The 21,662-nt window shown below is 40.0% G+C and overlaps 2 protein-coding genes across 5 annotated transcripts in view; one reads left to right on the top strand and one right to left on the bottom strand.

Annotated features, from left to right (window-relative positions):
• Nucleotides 1-207: 207 nt before the first annotated feature.
• LOC111862989 overlaps nucleotides 208-21,662 on the bottom strand; it is a 25,312-nt gene continuing 3,857 nt past the window's right edge. Inside the window, exons 2-13 of one of the 4 annotated variants that reach the window (XM_023848897.2) lie at nucleotides 18,174-18,426; nucleotides 17,322-17,430; nucleotides 15,326-15,427; nucleotides 14,311-14,403; nucleotides 11,172-11,288; nucleotides 9,477-9,627; nucleotides 8,771-8,950; nucleotides 8,120-8,431; nucleotides 6,532-6,819; nucleotides 5,101-5,324; nucleotides 3,598-3,843; nucleotides 208-3,238 (exon numbers count right to left, since the gene is read on the bottom strand). In XM_023848897.2, the coding sequence (XP_023704665.1) occupies nucleotides 3,014-3,238; nucleotides 3,598-3,843; nucleotides 5,101-5,324; nucleotides 6,532-6,819; nucleotides 8,120-8,431; nucleotides 8,771-8,950; nucleotides 9,477-9,627; nucleotides 11,172-11,288; nucleotides 14,311-14,403; nucleotides 15,326-15,427; nucleotides 17,322-17,430; nucleotides 18,174-18,426 (2,300 nt within the window). In that variant the 3' untranslated portion in view covers nucleotides 208-3,013. The remainder of the gene's footprint in view (nucleotides 3,239-3,597; nucleotides 3,844-5,100; nucleotides 5,325-6,531; nucleotides 6,820-8,119; nucleotides 8,432-8,770; nucleotides 8,951-9,476; nucleotides 9,628-11,171; nucleotides 11,289-14,310; nucleotides 14,404-15,325; nucleotides 15,428-17,321; nucleotides 17,431-18,173; nucleotides 18,427-21,662) is intronic. The other 3 variants (XM_033750941.1, XM_023848905.2, XM_023848915.2) reach the window with 3 other exon arrangements.
• The window catches only part of LOC111863001 (cleavage stimulation factor subunit 1), a 19,591-nt gene continuing 16,380 nt past the window's right edge, over nucleotides 18,452-21,662 (top strand). Inside the window, exon 1 of the mRNA XM_023848936.2 lies at nucleotides 18,452-18,697. Coding sequence (XP_023704704.1) covers nucleotides 18,687-18,697 — 11 coding nt within the window. The 5' untranslated portion in view covers nucleotides 18,452-18,686. The remainder of the gene's footprint in view (nucleotides 18,698-21,662) is intronic.

Below are 21,662 nucleotides of genomic sequence, written 5' to 3'. Positions count from 1 at the left end.
TTCTTACAACTACAGCGATTGTATATATTACAAATATTGTATATTTATGTATTTTAAAAATCAAAACACCCAATGTAATAGTAGTTTGTAAAAGTATTGATGTTCCCTCTGATGATGGTCTGTAGGGACCGAAACATGTTAAGGTGCTAAGAAGTGAAGTAGTAAAAGCTTCAACAGTCACACGGGATGGAATTGTTTCATCATTTATAATAGATTTTAGAAGTTTTATTTTAATTTGTTTGTAGTTAATTCTGGCTCTACACGTACTCCATCATCTGGCATCCTTATTTAGTTTCTCTGACTTTCCCCCTCCTCAAGGTGAGCAGAGGTATCTGACTAATAATTTGAGGGTTATTGGAAGGGCTTAACAGAGGAGTGTGAGCAATATTGCAAGAGAAGCATAGTACAGTTATGTGACCATACGTAACCAGAGTGACTGCTTTCAGATCCATCTGTAAGTCATTCATCAGTAAATAAATTATGCCGTATATTAGATTCTGAGGGCATGTGCTAAAAATTGAGTTCACTGGGTACTGTGGATTAGAAAGTCCTGTGTGTAAGTTAATTTTACTGTAAATAGGAACAATGTTGTGTTTGACTGTTATTGATCAAATGAACCTTGAATGTCCTTCCTCCTTAGTGGATTTGTGATTAGTACTGCTTCTCACTAAGCAAGTTGAGCCAAAAATTTCTCATATAAAAATTGACTAATAATTTTATATTTTGTGAGCAGCTTCTAAGATGAAGTCATAGTAACCATTGTTTTGTATATGCCTGTTGAATGCTGAGCGAGTCATTCACTCATGATCCCTGCAGAACACATAAACATCTGAGTGCTATGTTGCAGCTAATGTGTGGGCACCAAGTTGCTTGATTTCCAGGTATCATGCAGTTGGTTCTTATATCACTTATTATCTCTTGTCTACTGAGTGACTGTGTCAACTGGCAGTGGAAATAACAGAATTTCATAAGGTCCACTTTTCACTTCAGTTGGCATATATTTTCCTTGGGTAGATGTGCTGAAGATTATTTATGTCCACATCAACACAACAAAACAGAGTGGCAACCTTTGTTTCAAGAAGTGTGAGTGTTGAATGTGCACTGGAATGATGTATATATCATGTTTGTAGGCCTGGCTGTTGCAGTTTGAGCACCATAGCAGACTGTGCCCACCATTTGAGCCAGTCTGACTATCAGCAATGTATTAAGGGAATCAAACCAGCTGGAAATATTAACATAGAAGGTGCTGAGAAATGAAGCTGACGCTGCTTCTGCCCCAGTCATTTCATGACCAGTTGCAAGAGAAGACTGTGATGACAGCAACTTGACATCCATACACCCCACTGCGCACAGAACAGGTACATGCATGCACAGCAAATACAGTAAAATATCTGAGGCCATATTTCATTATTTCTTGCTAAAAATGTTGGACTCCTTCAGTAACATTTTTTTAATACATACACCGCAGAGCTACAGCCTTTCTTTATTATTGTTTCTGTGTCTCACAAAGTCTTTTGTTGCTTCTCTTGTGAGTATGGCAAGTAAAGTCATAGGCAGTTGTTTGTTACTTTGTTTCAGATGTGTATGCATTTTCGGCATTCCTGTGCAGGAAAATTATATTTTCATTATTGAGTCTGTTAATGTAAATCACTGTTCTATAGTCATTGCTATGATATGTTGCAATTTATTCAATAAAAAGAACGATATCAGGTTGTTGTTCAGGGATTGCCAACTAATAGTTGAAAATAAGATTTAAATGGTAAAGTTTAAACATCCTTCAAGTTGTATAAGGACACCTTAACTCTATTCATTCTGGTCCATCACACTAGTAAACTAAATTATAGAATAATAATTGTTAACACCGTCCAGTGTGATTTAATGCGTAGATATTTATTGCCTTTACATGTTTTGGTCATCTGACCTTCAGAAGGCGTAAGTGCCTCAAAACACAGCAAAACGGAAACAACCAGACATCACAATGGTACAGAACCGTAACAAGCTAAAAAAGGTGGTCATCACTTCAAGGACTTCTGATGACTCCAAATAACACCCCAATATTCCATTTTTACAGAAGAGGCACAAGGACACAAACCATACCCGTTGAAGACCTTAGATATTAAATATTAATAAGATTTTAACCCAAATAATTATAAATAACTTATATAATAACTTGTAATTGTGTGTTACAAAATTTGTAATAGTAGTTTCTGAAGATGTTGATCTTATGCCTTATGAAGATGGTCAGCTGACCAAAACATGTAAAGGCAATAAATAACTACAAATTGAATCACACTGTATGGCGTTAACAATTATTATTCTATAATCTATAAATAAAGACAGTTACTGCTCTGAATGTGCCAATTTTAAAACCTAATTTGATTTGTGGATTTAGTAAGTCTAAGTAAGTTGGTCATACTTAAGTGATCACATGCGACTTGGGTACTGGAATTTTGTATGAGGATGGTGAATGTAAGCTGCCACTGCAGCTCAGTCTCACAGTTCTTGAAAAACATTTGTTTGGGTGGTAGCCTGTTTAAGGGATATTACATGGACTTAAAACAGCTTCTTGTTTGCTGCCTGTTTTTCTGTCATAATTCCATCATGGGGGCAGTGACATCAGCATTTTAGAGAACCTTCCTGCCTCCAATTTTAGTCTAAATGGGTGAACCAAGTTTGGCAGTAATGGTATGGATGAAGGGAGAGGGAGGACCACAGCTGGCAGCGTCACATCCCAGAGTAGGCTCCGTGAGAATCCCAAGTCTCACTGTGTCATATCTGATTCATATTCATGAGACCTGAGGTGTAAGGGCCAACTCAGAGAGCTCCAACGTGACTGACATTAGTTTCTGAGGTGGAAACTGAATGTCGTGATATAATCATTATCATCTCTGCTTCATACTGACAACATAGAAAGTTGAAATTTTTGACGAGAGGCCAGTCATCTTAACTGACATGTAGTTCCCTCAGTCCTTTGTTCCAGCGCTCGGCATATCCTCATGCACTGGATGTTGGTTCACATGTAGAGGGACTCCCGATGTTGCTTGAGCCTCAATGAATAAGCATACTGCTGTTGCAGGGACTGGTGTCGGCTGTTGACGGGCTGTTTGGTGATGTTAGCCATCGCGCAGCCCATTGCAAACTCGAGGGCCCGGCACAGTGTCTGGAAGCAGAACCATGGCCAGGGACGCAATCCTGTTGCGTCATTCTGTTGCAGTGGGTCCAAGGAGTCTCCCCCTCGCTGTGGACAGCAGAGAGGTGCACTTAACTACTTACCTATGTTCATCAGTCACAATCAGGAGTCCTTACATTAAACTTCTCCACCAAAATGAGGAGGTAAGACGAGTAACCAGCTTACTAGCTCCACAGAGAAGACCGACTTAGAGACTGATCGTCACTCATACAGTCAAAACGTTCCCTACCTTTGCAGACTAAATGCTCTTGACATGTTTATAAGATCCTGCTACTGGGTACACTGCTGAACCAGATGGATCCAGTCCACATCATTAAACCCCATTTGTTTAGGGTCATTTTTAATATTATCATGTCACCTATGTTTATATTCTGGCAATAATTACAAAGATATTCTGGTGTACTCACAGGAGTCCTGCCTGTTGAGTTACTGGTGGGGGCCATGAGCCCATATGGCCCACACAGCCTGCCCATGTCAGCCACACACAGCACAAGGCCGAGCAAAGCAGTGATGTACGTTGCATTGAGAACCTTTTGCACTTGACTTTTCCTGCTTGTGGGTGGAGATGTGACCATGTTGGGCTGGATTGGCAGTGCTGCCCTATTTACATATGCTATGTGGTTGAGAATGGAGTGCAGGGTCAGATCTCCAGCCTGCCAAGGCAAACACGCAACACTCTGTATGCTTACCGGACAGTAACTTGTTTTCTGCTTGTCCTCTGGAAACACTATCTACATTTAATAATTTGGGGACATCAAGGAGGAGATGGGAGGATGTTAGGAACACATTTTGAAAATGGCAGTGGATGGAACTGGCCTACATTCTTGTCCAGTTATGGTAGGAGCAGTGTGGAACCATCAGGTTCTACATCCAGAGGGTTAACTAGCTGTTTGAACCCTAAAATTCATCTAGTAATATTTAAGAATTATGTTCTTACCTTACAGAAAATGCACTTTGTCTCCATTACAGAGGCAAGTTTGTTAATATTTCTTGGAAAATAATCACTTTGTTGAGAACCATTTGGAACACACAATAACACTGTGTGGTAAAAATTAAAAGTTTTCTTTAGTATTAAAGCTGATGGTACATGTAGTTACCACTGTACTTTAAAGGGTGAGGTCTTTTTTGTGGTACAGAGTGTTACTCCTGCTGTGAAAAAGTTATTCACTGTTCAGTAATTCTTTGTTGTTATGAATTCTCTAGGCTCATCTACACGTATGTTATGTAACAATTCATTCCATAGTGAAACATTTTTGAGAAGTGCAATGTGAGCTTCTCTCATAGCAGCAGGTACATTGGCCTGATGGACAGATCAGGAGTGTTGAGGTTCTCACAGTGGCAAAGAGGAAGGTTAGAGCAACATATTGAGACATGAAGAACTGGAGATTTAGAGGTTCAGGCTTTTGAACCAGAGATTTAGGAACACTGATGCAGAGATGCAGAGATGCAGTGGCAGAAAACTGGAATGTAAATGATTGGAGCGTAAGATAAATAGGAACAGGTGGTAAGGAAGGACAAGAGTGGATTAGAAATAATTTTAGGCGACCAGTAATTAGTAAGGGTAGTAATAGGCTGAGTATAATTAAGATGTTAATGTGCAATAGATGAATTCCCTACTATAGGGACAGTAATTTAAGTGGGATGCTGGAGCAGAGAACCAGAGATTCTAGCACAAAGAAGTGTAAATGGTAATGAACCTAAGAAAGTGCTCATTCATTCATTCAGTTATCATGGTAAAGATGAAGATTACTGTCTGCGGAAATGTGCCACCATGTAGCCCAGTGGATCAATGCAAACGTACTGCCTTTATCTCGCAGTACAAGACCACTCTCTGAGATCTCACTGTCCTGAAAATCTGAAGGCTTATTTTGGATGCCAGTGATTTCTGGAGGGTTGCCAAATATACTCACTTTTTCTTCAGCAGGATGTTCTTCTTGGTGAGGCAGTAAGCTTGTCTCAGCAGTCACCTCATCCTCTGACTGTTCACTGCAGCTCACCACCTGCTGTCTCAAGTTGTGATGCTGTTCTTTGCTGCCTGATGCAGTGGCCTGCTGCTGCCAACTCAAACTCTTCTTGCGAGACTTGCTACCTGCTCCTCCCACAGATGGACTGGCTGGCAACACAGGCAGTTCTTCTGCATCACACAAGTCAGTGAAGCTGTGGTCACATTATCAGACATCAACTTGAAATGAGTTACAAGAGACAGAATGATCTGCAGGACTACTGCCATGTTTAGAAACATCTCGTACATGTGTATTAATGTGCGATTAATTATAAAATGGTTGACAGGGGTTGATCCCCATTCAAGGATTTGTACCAGTTGTCTGTAAGATTCATAGTTTCAGGAGTTAGCGCAGAACTGGAGCAAACTAGAGATCCTGCTCCATAAAGGCTGACAAAATAATAACTTAGAGACTGTATAAAGAATTAAGATTGAGCAGAACGGTAAATGCTAGAAAGAACTTAAATGTTCCCATCTGCATACAGAGTATAACTGAAGGTGAGGATGTGTGGGGGAGAGGAGGTACAGCTGCATCCATACTTAACCCTGGTTTTAGATGGAAGTGTATTCATCTTCACACCGTTGTCACTCTATTCATGGGGAAAGAGACTCTAGTGCTCACTCTATAGGGCCTAGACCTTATCTGGATGCTATGGAAAAGAGAGAAATCTTTTGTCCCTGCTGGGAATTGAGCCCTGGTTCCTCATTTGTCCCACATGCAGTCTAGTCTCGAAGCATCAGTACAGTGCAGAGCAGAAATGCTAAATCAGTTATTGTAAGAGAAATGCAAATATGACTCCCTTCACAACAGACTGGTATGTTATGGAATGTTACACAGAGTTGTGGACTTAAAGGGCCTTAAAGAAATGGGATCTGAGGGTGTGGGCTTGATTCAGTTGACTCATGATACAGGTTATTGCATTTTGTGAAGATGGAAATGGAAAGGAGCCATATTTCTTGATCAGCGGAGTGACTGTCTGTTTCTCAACAAGGACTTGGTGTAGTGGTAATGCTCTAGATTCGTATTGAGGAGATGCTCAGTTTGAATCTTGCCTGACACTGGCTGTTCTGACAATGTCATGATTTTCCTCAGTCCCTCCAGGCATATGCCAGGATAGTAACTTGATCAGACCACTACCACTTCCTTCCACATCCGTTCCAATTCATCGTTCATCTTTCATTCTACCTTCCAACAGTAGCCATATAGTGTAGCTACAAGCATCATTGTTATAAAGCCCGTAAAAAAGGTACAAGGAATCTGATCCATGGACTTATATCTTTTGCTTTGCTCATTTTTAAATTCAGCAGATTTCACAGTTATTCTTGGTGAAAGTTGTACCTTGCTGCACGATGCGGATCTCGTCCTCAGCAATGTCTCCCAAACTGCTGCACTCACTACCAATCCTGCTGCAACTGCTGCCTCTCCGAGCGAGCTCAGTCCCAAGCTGCTGGCTCAGGTTGGAGCAGCTGCACTCACTGCCTCTCCTGCTGCAACTGCTGCCTCTCCGAGCGAGCTCAGTCCCGAGCTGCTGGCTCAGGTTGGAGCAACTGCACTCGCTGCCTCTCCTGCTGCCCAACTCACCAACAGCCCGGCGGCCGATGGTCTCCAGGCTGTGAGCTGTACCTGCTAACATTGCACTACATTGCTAGTCATGTGATAATTATTGCCAGCTCAACAATTCCACTGTACAGAGATATCCTCAAGCAGGTGATTGCTATTCAGCTGCTTGAGGAATTCCCCATCACAGATCCTCAAGGTCACTTGCCACGCTCCCTGAAGCCCACTATATAGGCCCATTTTCATACACTTCAGTTCAGTTCACTTCACATGGGGCTCCAAAATTGCTACTGCAATTTAGAGCTCATTTATAATTGGACTTGCTCAGTAGGACAGTGAAATTATTGTTGTTATTTTCTCATGCATGCTACATGATCTGCTCATTTTACCATAAACTTCATTCCACAGTGTGGTCTTCATGTAATCGGGTAGGAGAGTTAATGTTTTCTGGGATGTGATATCATGCACACTGTTAGAAGCATATGTAACTTACTCCTCACCCCTGAAGATGGAGGCATTCCTTATGTTCCCCCAAAATTTCTGTGAATTTCTGCCAGCCTATATGGCATCATATCGTAAAAGACAGTATTTTCATAGTTAGTACCATAACAGCCTAACAGAGGTAAATAGAGTCTGTGCCCTCACAACCTGTTTCCTTAAGATCCCTCTAAACATTATCCTTTCATTTCTGTCTAATTCTCGCAAGTGATTTCTTTGGCTTCAAATTTTCCAACCAAAATTTTGTATATATTTCTGATTTCTCCCATACATACCCTGCCAGTGTTATCATACTTTATTCGAGCTTCCCAACAGTGCTTGGTGGAGAGTAGAAATTAAGGAGCTGCCCTTTATGCACCAGGCTTCTTTTAGTGCCCTGAATTGAGTTATACAAATTATGTGTGAAATACATTCTGTTGTACATGATTTGAGACTGTATATAATGAAGTGTTCAAGAGCCATCACCTGTGTGAGGGTGAAGTCCGTAGTATTGAATGTTCCGGAAACCGTCTCCGATCCGCATCATTAGGAGTTGATGTGACAAGTGATTACTGATTTTCAAGACTTTTCTGTGCTTAATTGTTGATGTTAATTTTGTTCTGGGGTTGGTACACTGTGTGGTTGTGGGTGATGTTGCCAACATTTTGGAGGTATTTTCTGCTTCCGTCTTCGTGCTCAAAGCACGTGAGGGTGGGGGAGCTTCTGTGTATCTGTAGGATCCTGTCTCAAAAAAATGATAATGGAGGGAGGGAAGGAAACAAGGGGATTGGTGCCCCATCTGGAGCAGCAAGTACAGTGAACCAGGAAAGTTTGCACCCAGCCACTTTATGGGCCATAAGAGTACAGAAAAATAAATTGCGTTATAACACACCTGGACCAGGCTCGACCTCACTTCCTCTTCTACTCACTTCACTGCCTCGCCTGCTGGCTTCACTGCCTCGTCGGCTTATCTCACTGCTTCGCCTGCTGGCTTCACTGCCTCGTCGGCTACCTGCCAGGCTCTCAAACTCACTTCCCCTGCGACTTGCTAGGCTGGAGCGTCGGCTTCCAGGGGACACCACAATAGTGGGTGTGGGTGTGGGTGGATGCACTTGTACACTCGGTAGTATTCTTCTCCGTGGGTCAGGACTCCCTGGCCGAACTGAGCCTCGTGATGAAGGCTGTGGGTTGCTGCTGCAGCATTCTGTGTTAGAAGAGAGAGAGAGAGAGACTATTGACATGTCTGTAGGGACACACAAGTGGCATATTCTCAGAATGAATCAACAAATAATAACAACGGAACCGAAAATTTCACTAATGATATTTTCTGTGATGGAATATAAAAATTTCTGAAAGAAGTGTTGAAATAATGAGTTCTGGTAGGAGTCCTAGAAATGATTAAATGTCAACCGAAAGGAAGAAGCTTCTTAGGAAGATTATGAAAGAATGGTAGGTAATATTGTCATTTGTAATAGACATAACAAGCTGACTGACCTTTTATGATAGCATATGAAGAAGCTTCACAAGGCCATACCCCACTCACCAGTGTCCTGTTGCTGACTTATGTCCATTGGCTGGCTGTTGGAGTCACTGCCAAAACTGAAGGTGTGATCGTTTTCATCAGTGATTCGGATCTTGGGTGTGAGAAGCGTAGGAACTAGTGCTGCTGCCACAGAGCTTGCCAGATTGTTATATGGAGCCAGCAGAGCGAGCTGCATGATGCCTGTTGTGCAGACAAACCAGTGCAGTTCATGTTATATACACTTTCTCTCCTTACTGGTCCCATTCATTTATTTAAGGTACAAATCTGCTTAACACTGGTGCAGATATAAACACAGTTATGTTTCTGGTGTTCAGTTTGACATAAGAACATGAAAACAATGTGAAATAAGAGTTCTGGGCTAATACATTAGGTACATTTTGTTTGTATGATGAGCAACACTTTAGAAATCTTAAGGTGTTTCGTTGGAGATTCATTTGCCAAAGGACCAGACTTAAATTGGCCCCCAAATTTTAATGTAGATGCTCAATATCAAATTTTACCAAAATCTATGAAGTTCCTTTTAGAGATGTCACATACAAAGAATCTTCCCCATTATGCATTCATTTTGATACTTTATGCAAAGAGACTATCAGTACCAAGAATGTGCAAAATAATTTGCTACATTTGTGCCTTGAAATATTTTTAGCTTGCCTCTTGGAAAAATAAAAACTGGAAATATTTTCATGGTGTGAATGGAAATTCATACCCTTCCGCTGATGACCAGGGGGGTCCCGATGAAGGAGCCCACCAGGCATGCGACAGAGCAGTCCCATAACTCGATAACCTCCATATAGGAATGTGCAACAGAGGAAGATACCCCAGCAGAGGAATGCAAGTTGAACCACATACTTCACAAGCTGTGAACAGAAAACAGCCACTTGCAAGACCAAGGCAGAGATTACACGATCATGGGAAATATGTTGTGTGAACGTGAACTCACTTATGATTGAGTCAAATGGTTCAAACTAGTCGTTTTTATGGGTAAATTATTTATACAGTAAAAAATTTTCTTGTTCATTTGGCTGAAGCTGAGTCAAGACTGTACTTTAGTAAGAACATATGTCACATTAATATGCACTTATATGTGTAGTTAAGTTCAGTTTATGTGAGGCAGGTGACAAAATCAATATGTGGATATTGGCAGAATTACAGATTTTATGGGCCATGCCATAGCTCCCACAGTGAGGCTGTAGCTTTGCACTGCAGAATCCCAGATCCAATCCTAAGTGATTTTATGTAGTATGTGTAATGGACAGAGCAGCACTAGACCAGGTTTCTCCATGAGTTTTACCCTTGATAATTATCATTTAGTCATTCTCTATACCCTTCCATCACCACCTTCTCAGGCATTTGATAGGCCTGACCAGGCAGCACATTATCACATCCTTTATCTTCAAGTGGGGTCTTCATCTTCCAACCTGGCACTGGTCAGGGTACAGAGTTTCCCCTGCTAATCATTATTCCACCATGGCTCCATACTCATCTATCACTGGCCACTGATGTGTGTGATAGCCCTGATCAGGCAACACATTTCACACTCACGCTTTAAATTTGGGTTTCACCTGCGGTCAGTAATTCAGATGGCTTCAGAGTAAGGACATAAGTTAGTGCAGTATCTCTGAAATGTCTGCAAACTTTACCAAGTTACACATCTTCACAACTCAGATGAATGTACTCTTCATAGTAACCGCTGTAAGAGCCTCAAACTGAACTTTGTTAAGAGTTAGGGCAGAAGACATGGCAGAGATTGTGCCATATAGAGAACATAGACAGATGAAGACAGAGTTAGAGCAGAAGACATGGCAGAGAGCGTGGCATATAGAGAACATAGACAGATGAAGGTTACTGAGAAGGGATTTGAATTAAGACTTGAAGAAAAGACCTATGTGATGAGCCAGAATAAAGTGGTTAACCAGGTAATGGAAGACATGAAGAAGAGGTGAGAAAGTTGTATGTAAATCAGAAAGGAAAGAATGTAGGAAGACAGAAGAGACTGGAAACTTCTTGCTGCTCAAACCTTACAAAGCAGAAGTGATTCTAGAAGAATGATGATGATGATATAATTGAGAAAGTGCTGTTAAATAAGCAAGGAATGGCTTCAGTTACTTTACTTCCACTTTTTTTTTCTGTGGTAATTTTGGGATTTCCATACTCCACCTGATGGAGCTGACCAATTAAAAAAAAATGGTATGAACATTAATGCCATTGCAGACAACATCAACCTTTTAATATTTATTTTAAGACTGTATCATCATTTTTTAAAAGATGCCACTCCTGCATACTGCTAAGAAAATGCAGTGTTACATGACAACTGTGTATTCATGAAACTGTGTCTTTCTATGGCTAAAACTCTAAAAGCATTATTTGTATTTACAGTGCATGCTGGGTACATTCTGCTCACCATCAGCTGCTCCTGGAAGCCGACAGCTATATCTGCTCCGATGAGGAAGCTGAAATGAGCTGTGATGATGAGTGACAGGCAGGACTTGCGTCGCAGCTTCTCTGGTCCCAGGTTCAGCTGCAGCCAAGCAGAGATCCGTAGGTCATACATTGGTCTAAAGCTACAATCTTCGTTATTACTAACAGTCAGATATATTTCATTTATTCTCTTAACCTTTTCAGAAACAGTCATTATATATACAGTAAACTCCTGGTTATCCAATATCCAAGCACCTGTAATTCTCATGCAACTAACAAAACATTCAAACAGAATTGACCATTTTTATAAAAATAGCTAAAACTATCGCTGTAACAGTGTGAGATGTCGAGGTTCCCACATTTTCTAGATAATAGGCTCACAGGCAGTGAGGTTGTCATCCTGACACCCTGGCTGCCCTTTACACCCCTGAAGATTCTTGGTACTCCTTTCTGTTAGAGGCTGAGTTGACTCGAGGGTCATAGTGTTGCTGGTAGGATTAGGTCAATTGAGAAATCCACTGACTTCATCAGAAATCGAACCTGCTACTTTCCCGCTTGTAGCATAGTGCCTCAACAAACAGCACTACTGTGTACCTCACAATTTTTATGAAGTTACATCAAGATTAAATTTGCCATGCACATACATTCATGTGTGATGCAGTAGTTCTTCTAGCTATTATTATTAAGAGCAGTGCTTGTCTTCTGAGGCTTGCTGAATTTGTGATCGTGTTACAGTATATCTCAATCTCTCAACCATAAATCCACTATGTCACTTAAGAAGACTCTCACGCAAGAACTAGAGTGTTGTATCGACGTTGAAATGGAAAACCGTAACATGAATAAGACTGGAAAGAGTGACAGTCAGGTGAAGATTGGATTGTGTAAGGGCATTCATGTAACTGGCACATTCCATTCATCATACATGCCAGACAGCAAGGAGTTTACTGTACTTGTATTTGAAGTTTTACTTTGTCTTCACACCCCTGCTCAATTCACTTGCATTATGTGTTCTTCAGCATTTGAATATTTGCACCTATGCAAAAAGTGCAAGTTGGACTTCATTTCCCCTTTCCTATATCACATGGCTTACTTTCCTACCCTGAAGTTGGGAGCAGCACATTTTTCCCAAATGCTGGTAAATGTCTATCCATCTGCACAATGTTATATGAGTATATCAGAGGACAGTGAACCTTATAGTCACTGCCATAAGAACCTCAAATCTCAGATTATCACTGACCACTTTGATGCACCTGAAATCTGCATGGTGTTTCTGGGATTGGGATTCTCATGGCAGTGAATATCAAGATCATGGTCATCTGAGATGTGATGCTATACAATCTTAGCAGGCAGTAGGTTCCCCCCCCCCCAGTAAACATTGATGTAGACGTGTTGTTTATTTAACAACACTTTCAATATTGTCACATATCAGGATTGCATGCCTAAGAATAATGGGTTCTGGATTAGATGATTGGATTTATTGGCACTTCTTTACAATTACAACCAATTATGACAGCTCACGCTCAATGACTGTCTGAGGCTCGTTCAATTCCTTACTGGACCACGAGCGTCTTCTCTTTCACTGTGACGAATGATGAATCATTGCTCACACATTGAACTCCTACTGAATGCTGGATCAAGAATCTCTTGAATTCACAAATCAACTCCCTTTTGTAACTGCGAGAGAACCAAACAGAGATCACCATCTCCAAGGGTTCTATTACAGCTTCTCATGAATGTGTTGTCTCAGAAGCCACATGTTAATTCCAAAACAACAGTCAAGTTTCTAAGTGTTTACAAATTTCAGTATTCCTGTCCATGGAAACCATGTTCCATAACCAGTTGGTTTCCAACAATAAATCTCTCCATTATTTGCCAATTCATTTCCCAGAAACAGCCCACATATCACAATATCAAGACTATATAATGTCAGATGACAGGGTGATGGATAAATAATGAATTAAGAGAGTTAGGAGGGGAGTGGTCATGGCTTAATCAAGTCACCAACCTTGCATTTGCCTGAAGGGACTTAGAAAAACACTTATAAATCACAGTCATTCTGCACCTACCAAAACCCAGAACATTACTGCTAGGCCATCCTTACAATCTGCCAAACCACACTGTGTCACATCCCAGAAGACCGTAACCTCAGCATTTAGAGAAGTTCAGAAAAATTCTTAACCATAGGCTAATAATTAATGGTATGAATGGTGTAAACAACTAACACACATATTGGCACCTACTTCATTGTCCCATTGAAACATCAGCATAATGATCTGGCAACATTTCACACAAGAGGGAAAAAGTCAGTCATTAAGACAGTTAATGAAATGGCTGGTGCAATGTCTCACTGAGGATCCTTGTAAAATATTCATTACTTTGTCAAATATTTCAGTTCTGTAGTAAAAACTACATAGGAACTTCTTTGTATAGTTTGACTAGACTGAGACATGACACAAAATCAGCTAGGCATTTATCCTGGATCTTCTGCTTAAACAGGAAATCAGATAATCCTGTGCTAGGTTGGCACCATCCCTTAATCTGTACTTGGGAACATTAAACAGAAACCCAGAAAACTGCTTTATTTGTTTACTGTCCTGAATGTTCTCATCTCGGTAGCCAGGGGACTCCCGCTCTGCTTCATCTTCTACAGGCACCAGGTTCAATTCTGGGCTCAGAAAGTGGCTGTCTTGTCTGAAGTTTTCATAGTTTACCTCAGTTCCTCCAGACAAATACCAGGATAATACCTCCAATTAGGCCACTACCAGCTCCTTTCTCATCCTTTCCAATTCATTGTTCAGCAATCATTCAACACTATATTGTCTGAGCTGACAGCATTTTTAAGTAACATATAAATAAATAAACATATTAATTATTTCAGGACACTGGGGTGGAGTATATAGCCATCATGCTTACAGATGTTCACAGCAGCCTAGCAGGAAGCACTTACATGGAATGTAATTTTACACTGAAGTCCAAAATAGTACAAAACATACTGGTATAATTTTTTTCTAAACAGGCTGTAATTTGTGACACCACTCGTAATGTTTCTGCTTCTTAACAGTCACTGTCCCCCCCCCCAAAGTTGGGTATAGATGGACCATTAGTGTCAGGTTGGTACGTACCATGTACTTGCCAACACGGGACCAAGGGGACACTATGTAGATGGTGGCTCCATGCGAGAGGTCACACAGTTTGCGACGACCATGTTGGCAGGACTGGAGAGAGAACACCAAGCAACATTGACACAACATTGTTACAACATTACACACCACACACACACACCACATGAAGATGGCCAGGCGTCAGGTGAGTAGAGAGACAGCCTCACGAGCACTTGCCACAGTGTGCCACACCTGTTGCAGTATGGGTACACTACCCAGGCTGGGTGTACCCTGAGCCAGTTCGAACACATTTCTGTCAGTGTTCCTGGGTTTCATGCCCATGACTAGTCTCCTTACTGATTTAACTGCCCTCAAATAACTTGTAAGTGAAAACTGAAATACAGAGGGATCCAGCATCAACCACAGTAGTTCATTTCTTAAGAAGACATGTTTGGTAGCTAATTCATCCATCATCTGCAATGTGCAGTGTGGCACTCTGGTGGTGACAAGTGAAAAGTGCATGCAGACATGGTGTTGCATGCTGAAGCAGGGGAGGTGCAAACAGTGTGCAAATTGTACATCACATGATGATTCTGTAAGCAGTGCAGCACTTGCTGTTACCTTATTTCTCATATCAGCATGTAGCTACAAACAGGACCAGAAGATAGACTTGAGTTGGTATTGCATTGCCTATTTTTGCCAGAAATAAAACAGCAGGATGGATTGTTATTTTGTCAAGTTTAAGTATAGCTGTGATTCAAGATACTGAGATTGGAAAATCTGCAGAAAGTTTGTTTCTGTATGCAAAAAGGTTGCATGTGTGCCAGGACTGTTTTATGAGTAGATTTCATATTTCAAATTAAATAATTATATTGATAACCACAACAGTTTCCTGTTTAAATTTCAGTGGTCTTTATGCGGGTTCATAATACAAGCAAGACAACTTGTTATCACTGTTTGCACTCATTTCGCTGCTGTGGAACTGTATTGTGGCTACTGTTTGCAGTACAGTGACACTTAGAGGTGGCGATGTTACCTGAGTGAGCTGCAAGAAGGCGAGTTGTATGAGGCAGAATGCTGATGTGATGCACGGCATGCCAACATCCCACAGCACAGAGCCCAGCACCCGGGGCATAGCCTGCCACATAGGAAATATCTCTACAATTCTGATTTGTAAGGTGCATATTTCATTACCTGAGTACTGGAGGGTTTTACCTCCATTTTTGGATGGAAATGAGAAAATGCAGTTTTCTGATTCTCCATAATATGCTTCACTATCTCCACATGCTTTCATAGTTTTACCTTGCTTACAAATCTGAACTTTCAGAATGTGTTTTGTCCTAAGTCACATTTAAACTGCAGTTGACTGCAGCTTCAGAGACACTTTCCTGAGGATTGGTGTTGATTAAGGTAGTACACTCCAGTAATCAGATGATGACTCGTTATCTCCATTATTCTCTGTGTAAAACATCTGTGAAGTTGCAGCTTGCACCACTCCTTGAGTAGGCAACCTTGCATAAGAAAGGTCCTCTGTGTTCAGTGTGATTTCCCAAATGGCACTCCAGGGGATAATCATTTATAGATTGCATCATCTGTTTGTCACCAATCCACACAAAATCAGTAATAAATGATGACCCACCATCAGAGATGTTAGCCTAAATATGTCTGAGTTGTGCACATAATCTTATACGAGGCAGAAACATGCCGTCTCTGTGTGAAATTTATAATAAGAAGACACAAACCATGAGATGATATACATGTTCACATTTAGAGTATTAAGGTAAAGCTATTTCTGTAACAGGCCATGGAGGCCCATAGGGTTGTGAGACATCAAGGCTTTCCCCACATTTTCTAGATAACCAGCTCAAAGATGGTGGTGAGGTTGTCAGCCTTACACACCAGTGGCCTTACCCCAAAAGATTGCTGGTACTCATTTCTGTTACGGGCACTGCTGTGCGCCTCCACATTTAGAGTATTATGTCTCATATTCATTGTCATGCTACAAGAAGAGCCCTTGAAAATGGGCATGTACCATTAACAGTGTGACCATTATGTTTCTCACCAGTTTACAGTCCCATATTGTGATTCTGGAACATATTAAAGTCAGTATATGTTACCCTATTAGAGGCATTTGTATCGCGGAATGATGTTTCTCACAGGCCTTAATGAAAACCCTGTTGGTTGAAATTAAAAATTACACAGCTGTGCTATGCACTACACAATACAGAAGTGCACACTGAGATGTTTCTTGAATAAAGAGATAGCATTTCTATGGACATAGGCAAAACAAATGCAGTGAAACGTCCATTTAAGGTCTCTGGAGAACCGTGGATTTGCTGTAACATGTCTAGCGTGGTGGCTGAGGTACATAAGCCTGGAGACTGACTTCTCCTCCCTTATGCCTGATGGTGGAAACAGATCCAGTTTCTTGAGCATTGTGTTCGAAAAGCTCAAAACTGTCGACAGTGTCCAATGCTATAGTCATGTTTATCGCAACATCACTTATGAATAATCTGTTTCGTATGTGTTTTACAACATACTTTTAAAAACATGAAAAACTTTTGTTCTATAGGCTTCAACATTTTGTACCTCACACACAGTGAAGTACTGTGGCACAGTGTGGCAGTTTGACAAATATATGTGCACAATGATGGCCCCCACAAAGCCAGAATATGTTGAAAAATATATGTGAGACATATATTAAGCAGCATTTGACCAATGATCTATGAAGTGTTACTCATATATACATGTATCAAGTGCAGTCTTTGTTCTTTTATTGTATTGCTGGATGTCCTGCAGTTGTCAGTTTCATTGAGCTTATTCATTCATTCATTTATTTCATTTCCATAAATCCATACAGAAACAAGTTCCATGAGATGTGGAAATAGTCAAGTTTGAATCTTAACATAGATACAATAAAAACATAGAAAAACAAGTTATAGAAATAAATTCAAGAATACATAAATTAATATAATTACATTTCAAAATAACAATTAGTATATTATATTAGTATATGAATTAACTGTGACTACCTCGCGCAAATTGTAAGGGTCTATGAACAGGCAGCCAGCCCTGGAGACACCAAGGAGGCACAGGAAGCCATTGATTGTTGACATGAATGGCCGACTTGAGATGAGGGACCTGCAGATGCAATACCCATCTTTAGCATTCATGAATCATTTCCCTGTGCACAATGTCTCTTATAGGAAGTACATGGCATGTAGGCTTAATGCTACAATTTACATCCATCCCTTTCCCTAAACTGAATCTTCAAATAAAAGATCCATTCACTTAACACACCTTTCCCGCCTATCTCAAGCAGTCACTCAGACTCTTAAATTATATTACTTCAATATACAGTTTTCCCAAAAGAAAATGTTTCTTATGATATCTCCATTTCTCTCAAACAGCCTCAAACACTCTCTGGTTGCCGATTTTGGCTCATTTTACTGTGGTGTAAGTGGCATCTTCTATCTCACCATAGGATATTATTCATTCGTAGTTCCTCGCCTAGCACCCTTCAGTTTCCACTACCCTCATCTCTGCCATGCCTTCCCTTTTATTTCTATCCTGTTCCAGTGTATTTTTCCCTCTCCCATTTCTCTCTAATAATTGAGTAAAAAGGAAGTGAAGACATTTCTGTGAATCTAGCAAACATCAATATCATTAGATCTGTTTAGGTGAAAGATATGAACTGTGGAGTTCCTTCTCATGTAGTTTTCCCTGTTTTTGTGTTACTTCAGATCTTTGAGGTTTAAATAATATTTTATCACTACCTTGTCATATTCCTTCATTCTCTGCTAATCTGTCTGACCAGGAGACCAAGTTTTGCACCCATACTGGACAAGGGGTTAAATTACATTAGAAGCCATAGTAACCCTCACCTGAGATTCAGAATCGAGAAGAACGCGTAGAATGCAAGGATGAAGAATAGGCAGGCAAAGCCGTATGTGTGCAGGAGAAAGCCCCATTTGAGCTGTGCCTTGACAGCCTCTGCAGAAGGTGTCAGCAGCAGAACTGGCCCATGGTGGACTCTGTAGTGGCCACCACTGGTGGTGAGAACTGGAGTGATTGTTGAACAGTTGCAAGCACTGTTGTCATTGCTCAGATTGTAAAGAGTGCTGCTACCTATTGTGTCTGCACAAAAATTGAATGTTCTCATGAGAACAGAGGAGTTTACAAATTGATCTGCAGCTTAGTGATCCACCTGTGTACAACATATCAAGTAACATGAGTTGCCAGTGTATAGTGACTATACTATGATCAGTACAGCTGAGGAGTCAAGGTTAGATTCCTGGCAGAGGCAGAGATTCATCTTTTCTCCACAATGTTCAGACAAGTTTTAGGGCCCACCCAGCTTCTAGTCCATTAAGTACAAGCGGCTCTATGTTCATGATATGGTACTTATGTAAGTACAAGAACATTATTACCTTAAATGAAATATCAGTACCTGAAAACTGCCCTACATAACCTGTAAGTTTTGTGAATTACCAAGTTTATCTTGAAGATACAAAAAAGTGTGTAGCTTTGTTCAGGTGTACGAACATTCCAGATTTTAATGTGGCTTCCGTGAACACATTTAAATTTCATGCATTTGCTATGCTGTTATTTTTACAGTGTCAGGTTAGTATTGTGCACGAGTCCCCCATGGGGGAGGAGCAGCACTAGTGCAGTGAAACTGCGGTCATCTCTTTCTTTCATGAAGGAACATAAATTTATTTTGTGATTTATGGCATCATGTAGCTGGTAGGTGGTCACCAACATTTTAGAGAAACCTGCAGCCCTCATTTTCAGGGCAGAAGTGAGTTAAGTTGGGAAATGGGTAGGTTGTATAAGGGGATGACTGGCCAATGCAAGCCAAGGATGATGAAGAGGAGACAGGGACCTGAACAGGCTACTGAAGGCTGAGGCATGATGTTTCTCAAAAATGTTAGTGCCCACCTCCCAGACTACATGTTGTCATGACCCAGGTCACAATATGAACCTTTGCTGCCATGAAGACCTCAAATTCCTCTACTTCTCCCCTTGCTTGTTCTCCCCAGTTGTCTTTTATTCATCACCTCTATTTTTAGGTGAGCTGGTAACCCTGTGGGGCTCCTAGTGTAATAGCGCTGTCTGTCTATACTCTTGAAATAAATCAAGGCCTATTGAATGGACTTTCATCAATTTCATATAAAGAAGGGTTAGTGAAATTTGTCAGGACATTCCAATTTGGGTTAAAGTGAAAGAAAAATAATGGACACAGTCCCTGAATATATGTGTAGTAGTTATGTTAAACCATCACCACAACAAAAGTATACTTGCTTTTACTGTTTACAATTAGACCTTTATTTTGTCATCAGGCAGTTAATATAGGAATATGTCTAGTCATTGAATTATTAATATGGATCCATACTAGTGCAATGTGTCTTATTGTATGATAACAGAAATTTTGCCTCAAGTTGGTAATAAGTATTACAATTAAGTATATAAAATAAATATAAATATAAAATGAAGACAACCCATGAAGACCTACATGCATTTCTGCATACACCTCAAGCATAACTCATTAAGTATTCATTGGAGTGGAAAGTGTTTGGAACAGGAGTTGTAGACGAAACTGGGAGATACAGTTCATGCTCAGTACACTCTTTCCATACATCTTACAGTTTAAATTATAATTAAACAATAATTGTTATGCTGTGTGTACATTTCCTAACTTGTAAACCAACAGTAATCTTCTGAAGCATTGAAAGATTTGCTGAAGCCTTGATAATAATTAAATGAAACTTTCTTCCACCTGAAATTATAAGTACATAATTAATCAAAATATAATTTTACATAAGACCATAAATAATTATTTGAGGTTTTCACAGTTGTGACTAAGAAGAGCAGTATCTTCTGAAATATTACAATGTGTAGTGTGGTGGAAGGTTACTGATGTTTTGAAGGAACATAACCGCTTGTATCTCAAGAGTCGAAGAATAAGACAAGTTAGCAAGCAGAGAACTTAATGAAGTATCATCAGTGGTTTTACAAATCTATGCCTCTTATTCTCAGGTTCCTCCCACCTGAATTTGTTGGTCTATATGTATATAAACATATATAAAACATAAACTTACATAAGCAACCAAAGTCATAGTTGAGCTTATTCAAAAACCTTTTTTTTTTTTATTTCAAACGTATCACAATAAATACTTGAGCATTGATATTAGCATGTCACATAATTTCTTCTGTTGGGCATGCCTGTTATAATCTTGTTGTGCTCTCAAAATAGTCTCACTGTTGTTATTTCTTTACCACTGCATCCTTAATTTGATCAACTTCTCTTGTATTTGTGTTTTTGTATGTAATCCTCCTAGTATTTTTCTTAATCCGTTTTAGAACATTTGTGTCTATTGCTTAGACTCCTGTCTCTTGCTCTACAAATTCATTATCTTGCACACTTACACTACAGATACTAGTGCCTGAATGAAATATGTATTAGGAATTCTGATTTTGTCAGTTGGCTCAGTGTTAAATGATGACCTCTGCTGAGAAACTTGGGCTACTGACACTGTACTCTATGAGATACAGAATAAAATCCAGGCCAAAGTATCATATTTACTTCTTTAGTTTGCTGTATTCACAGATTTCCACCATCCCTCACCAGTAAGATAATACTACAAGGTATGGGTATATCATATTGCACCTCAATAGCATACAATGGTGGAGTACTGCTTTGCTGATAGAACACTGTGGTATTTCTGACAACAATAAATGTTCTTCATATGGCATACCCTTAAAATAAATACTGAAATAGTGAAATTATGATAGCCCTATTAATATGTATGGTAGAACAAAAAGTACCCATTCTTGACTTTGGATACAGTTGCTTCTCTTGTCAATATCACAGTATACAGTAGCTAAAACTCTAAAAGATAGAATAATACTTAAATTCAGAACTGAAAGTTTACTCATCTGCAACAGAATTTTCACATTGCTGTCAAACATACTGGCAAAAGTGTGGAGTAAATAACATAGCATCATAGGATATTCTCTGTTAGGTCCACAGTAGGAAACGAAAAGCTGTTAGGAAAATGTCATTTTTATGTGTATTAGGCATACTATGTGTCCAGTGCAACAAGTGCCTTGCTGGTTAAGAGGCTCTGTATTCATTCCGACACAACATGCAGTTGTCTATATGCTGTATGAAGTCTGCTGTTTTTTTGTTGCTGACTAGAGAACCACACTAAAGTAATGTTAGGTTATGTTCTAACTTCAAGTTTTCATTGGTGCCTGATATTTTCACAGAAAAAGACCTTGAGCATTTGCTCTAAAACGTGCAATTTTAATACTACATTCATTCAGAATTAATGTTTCATTGATGAATAACATAACTTTAAATGGCCCAG

The sequence above is a fragment of the Cryptotermes secundus genome, unplaced genomic scaffold (genome assembly GCF_002891405.2).
Source record: "Cryptotermes secundus unplaced genomic scaffold, Csec_1.0 scaffold1274, whole genome shotgun sequence".
Classification (NCBI taxonomy): Eukaryota; Metazoa; Arthropoda; class Insecta; order Blattodea; family Kalotermitidae; genus Cryptotermes; species Cryptotermes secundus.
Note: the sequence above shows the minus strand (reverse complement) of the source record. Positions and strands in the feature narration are given on the sequence as shown.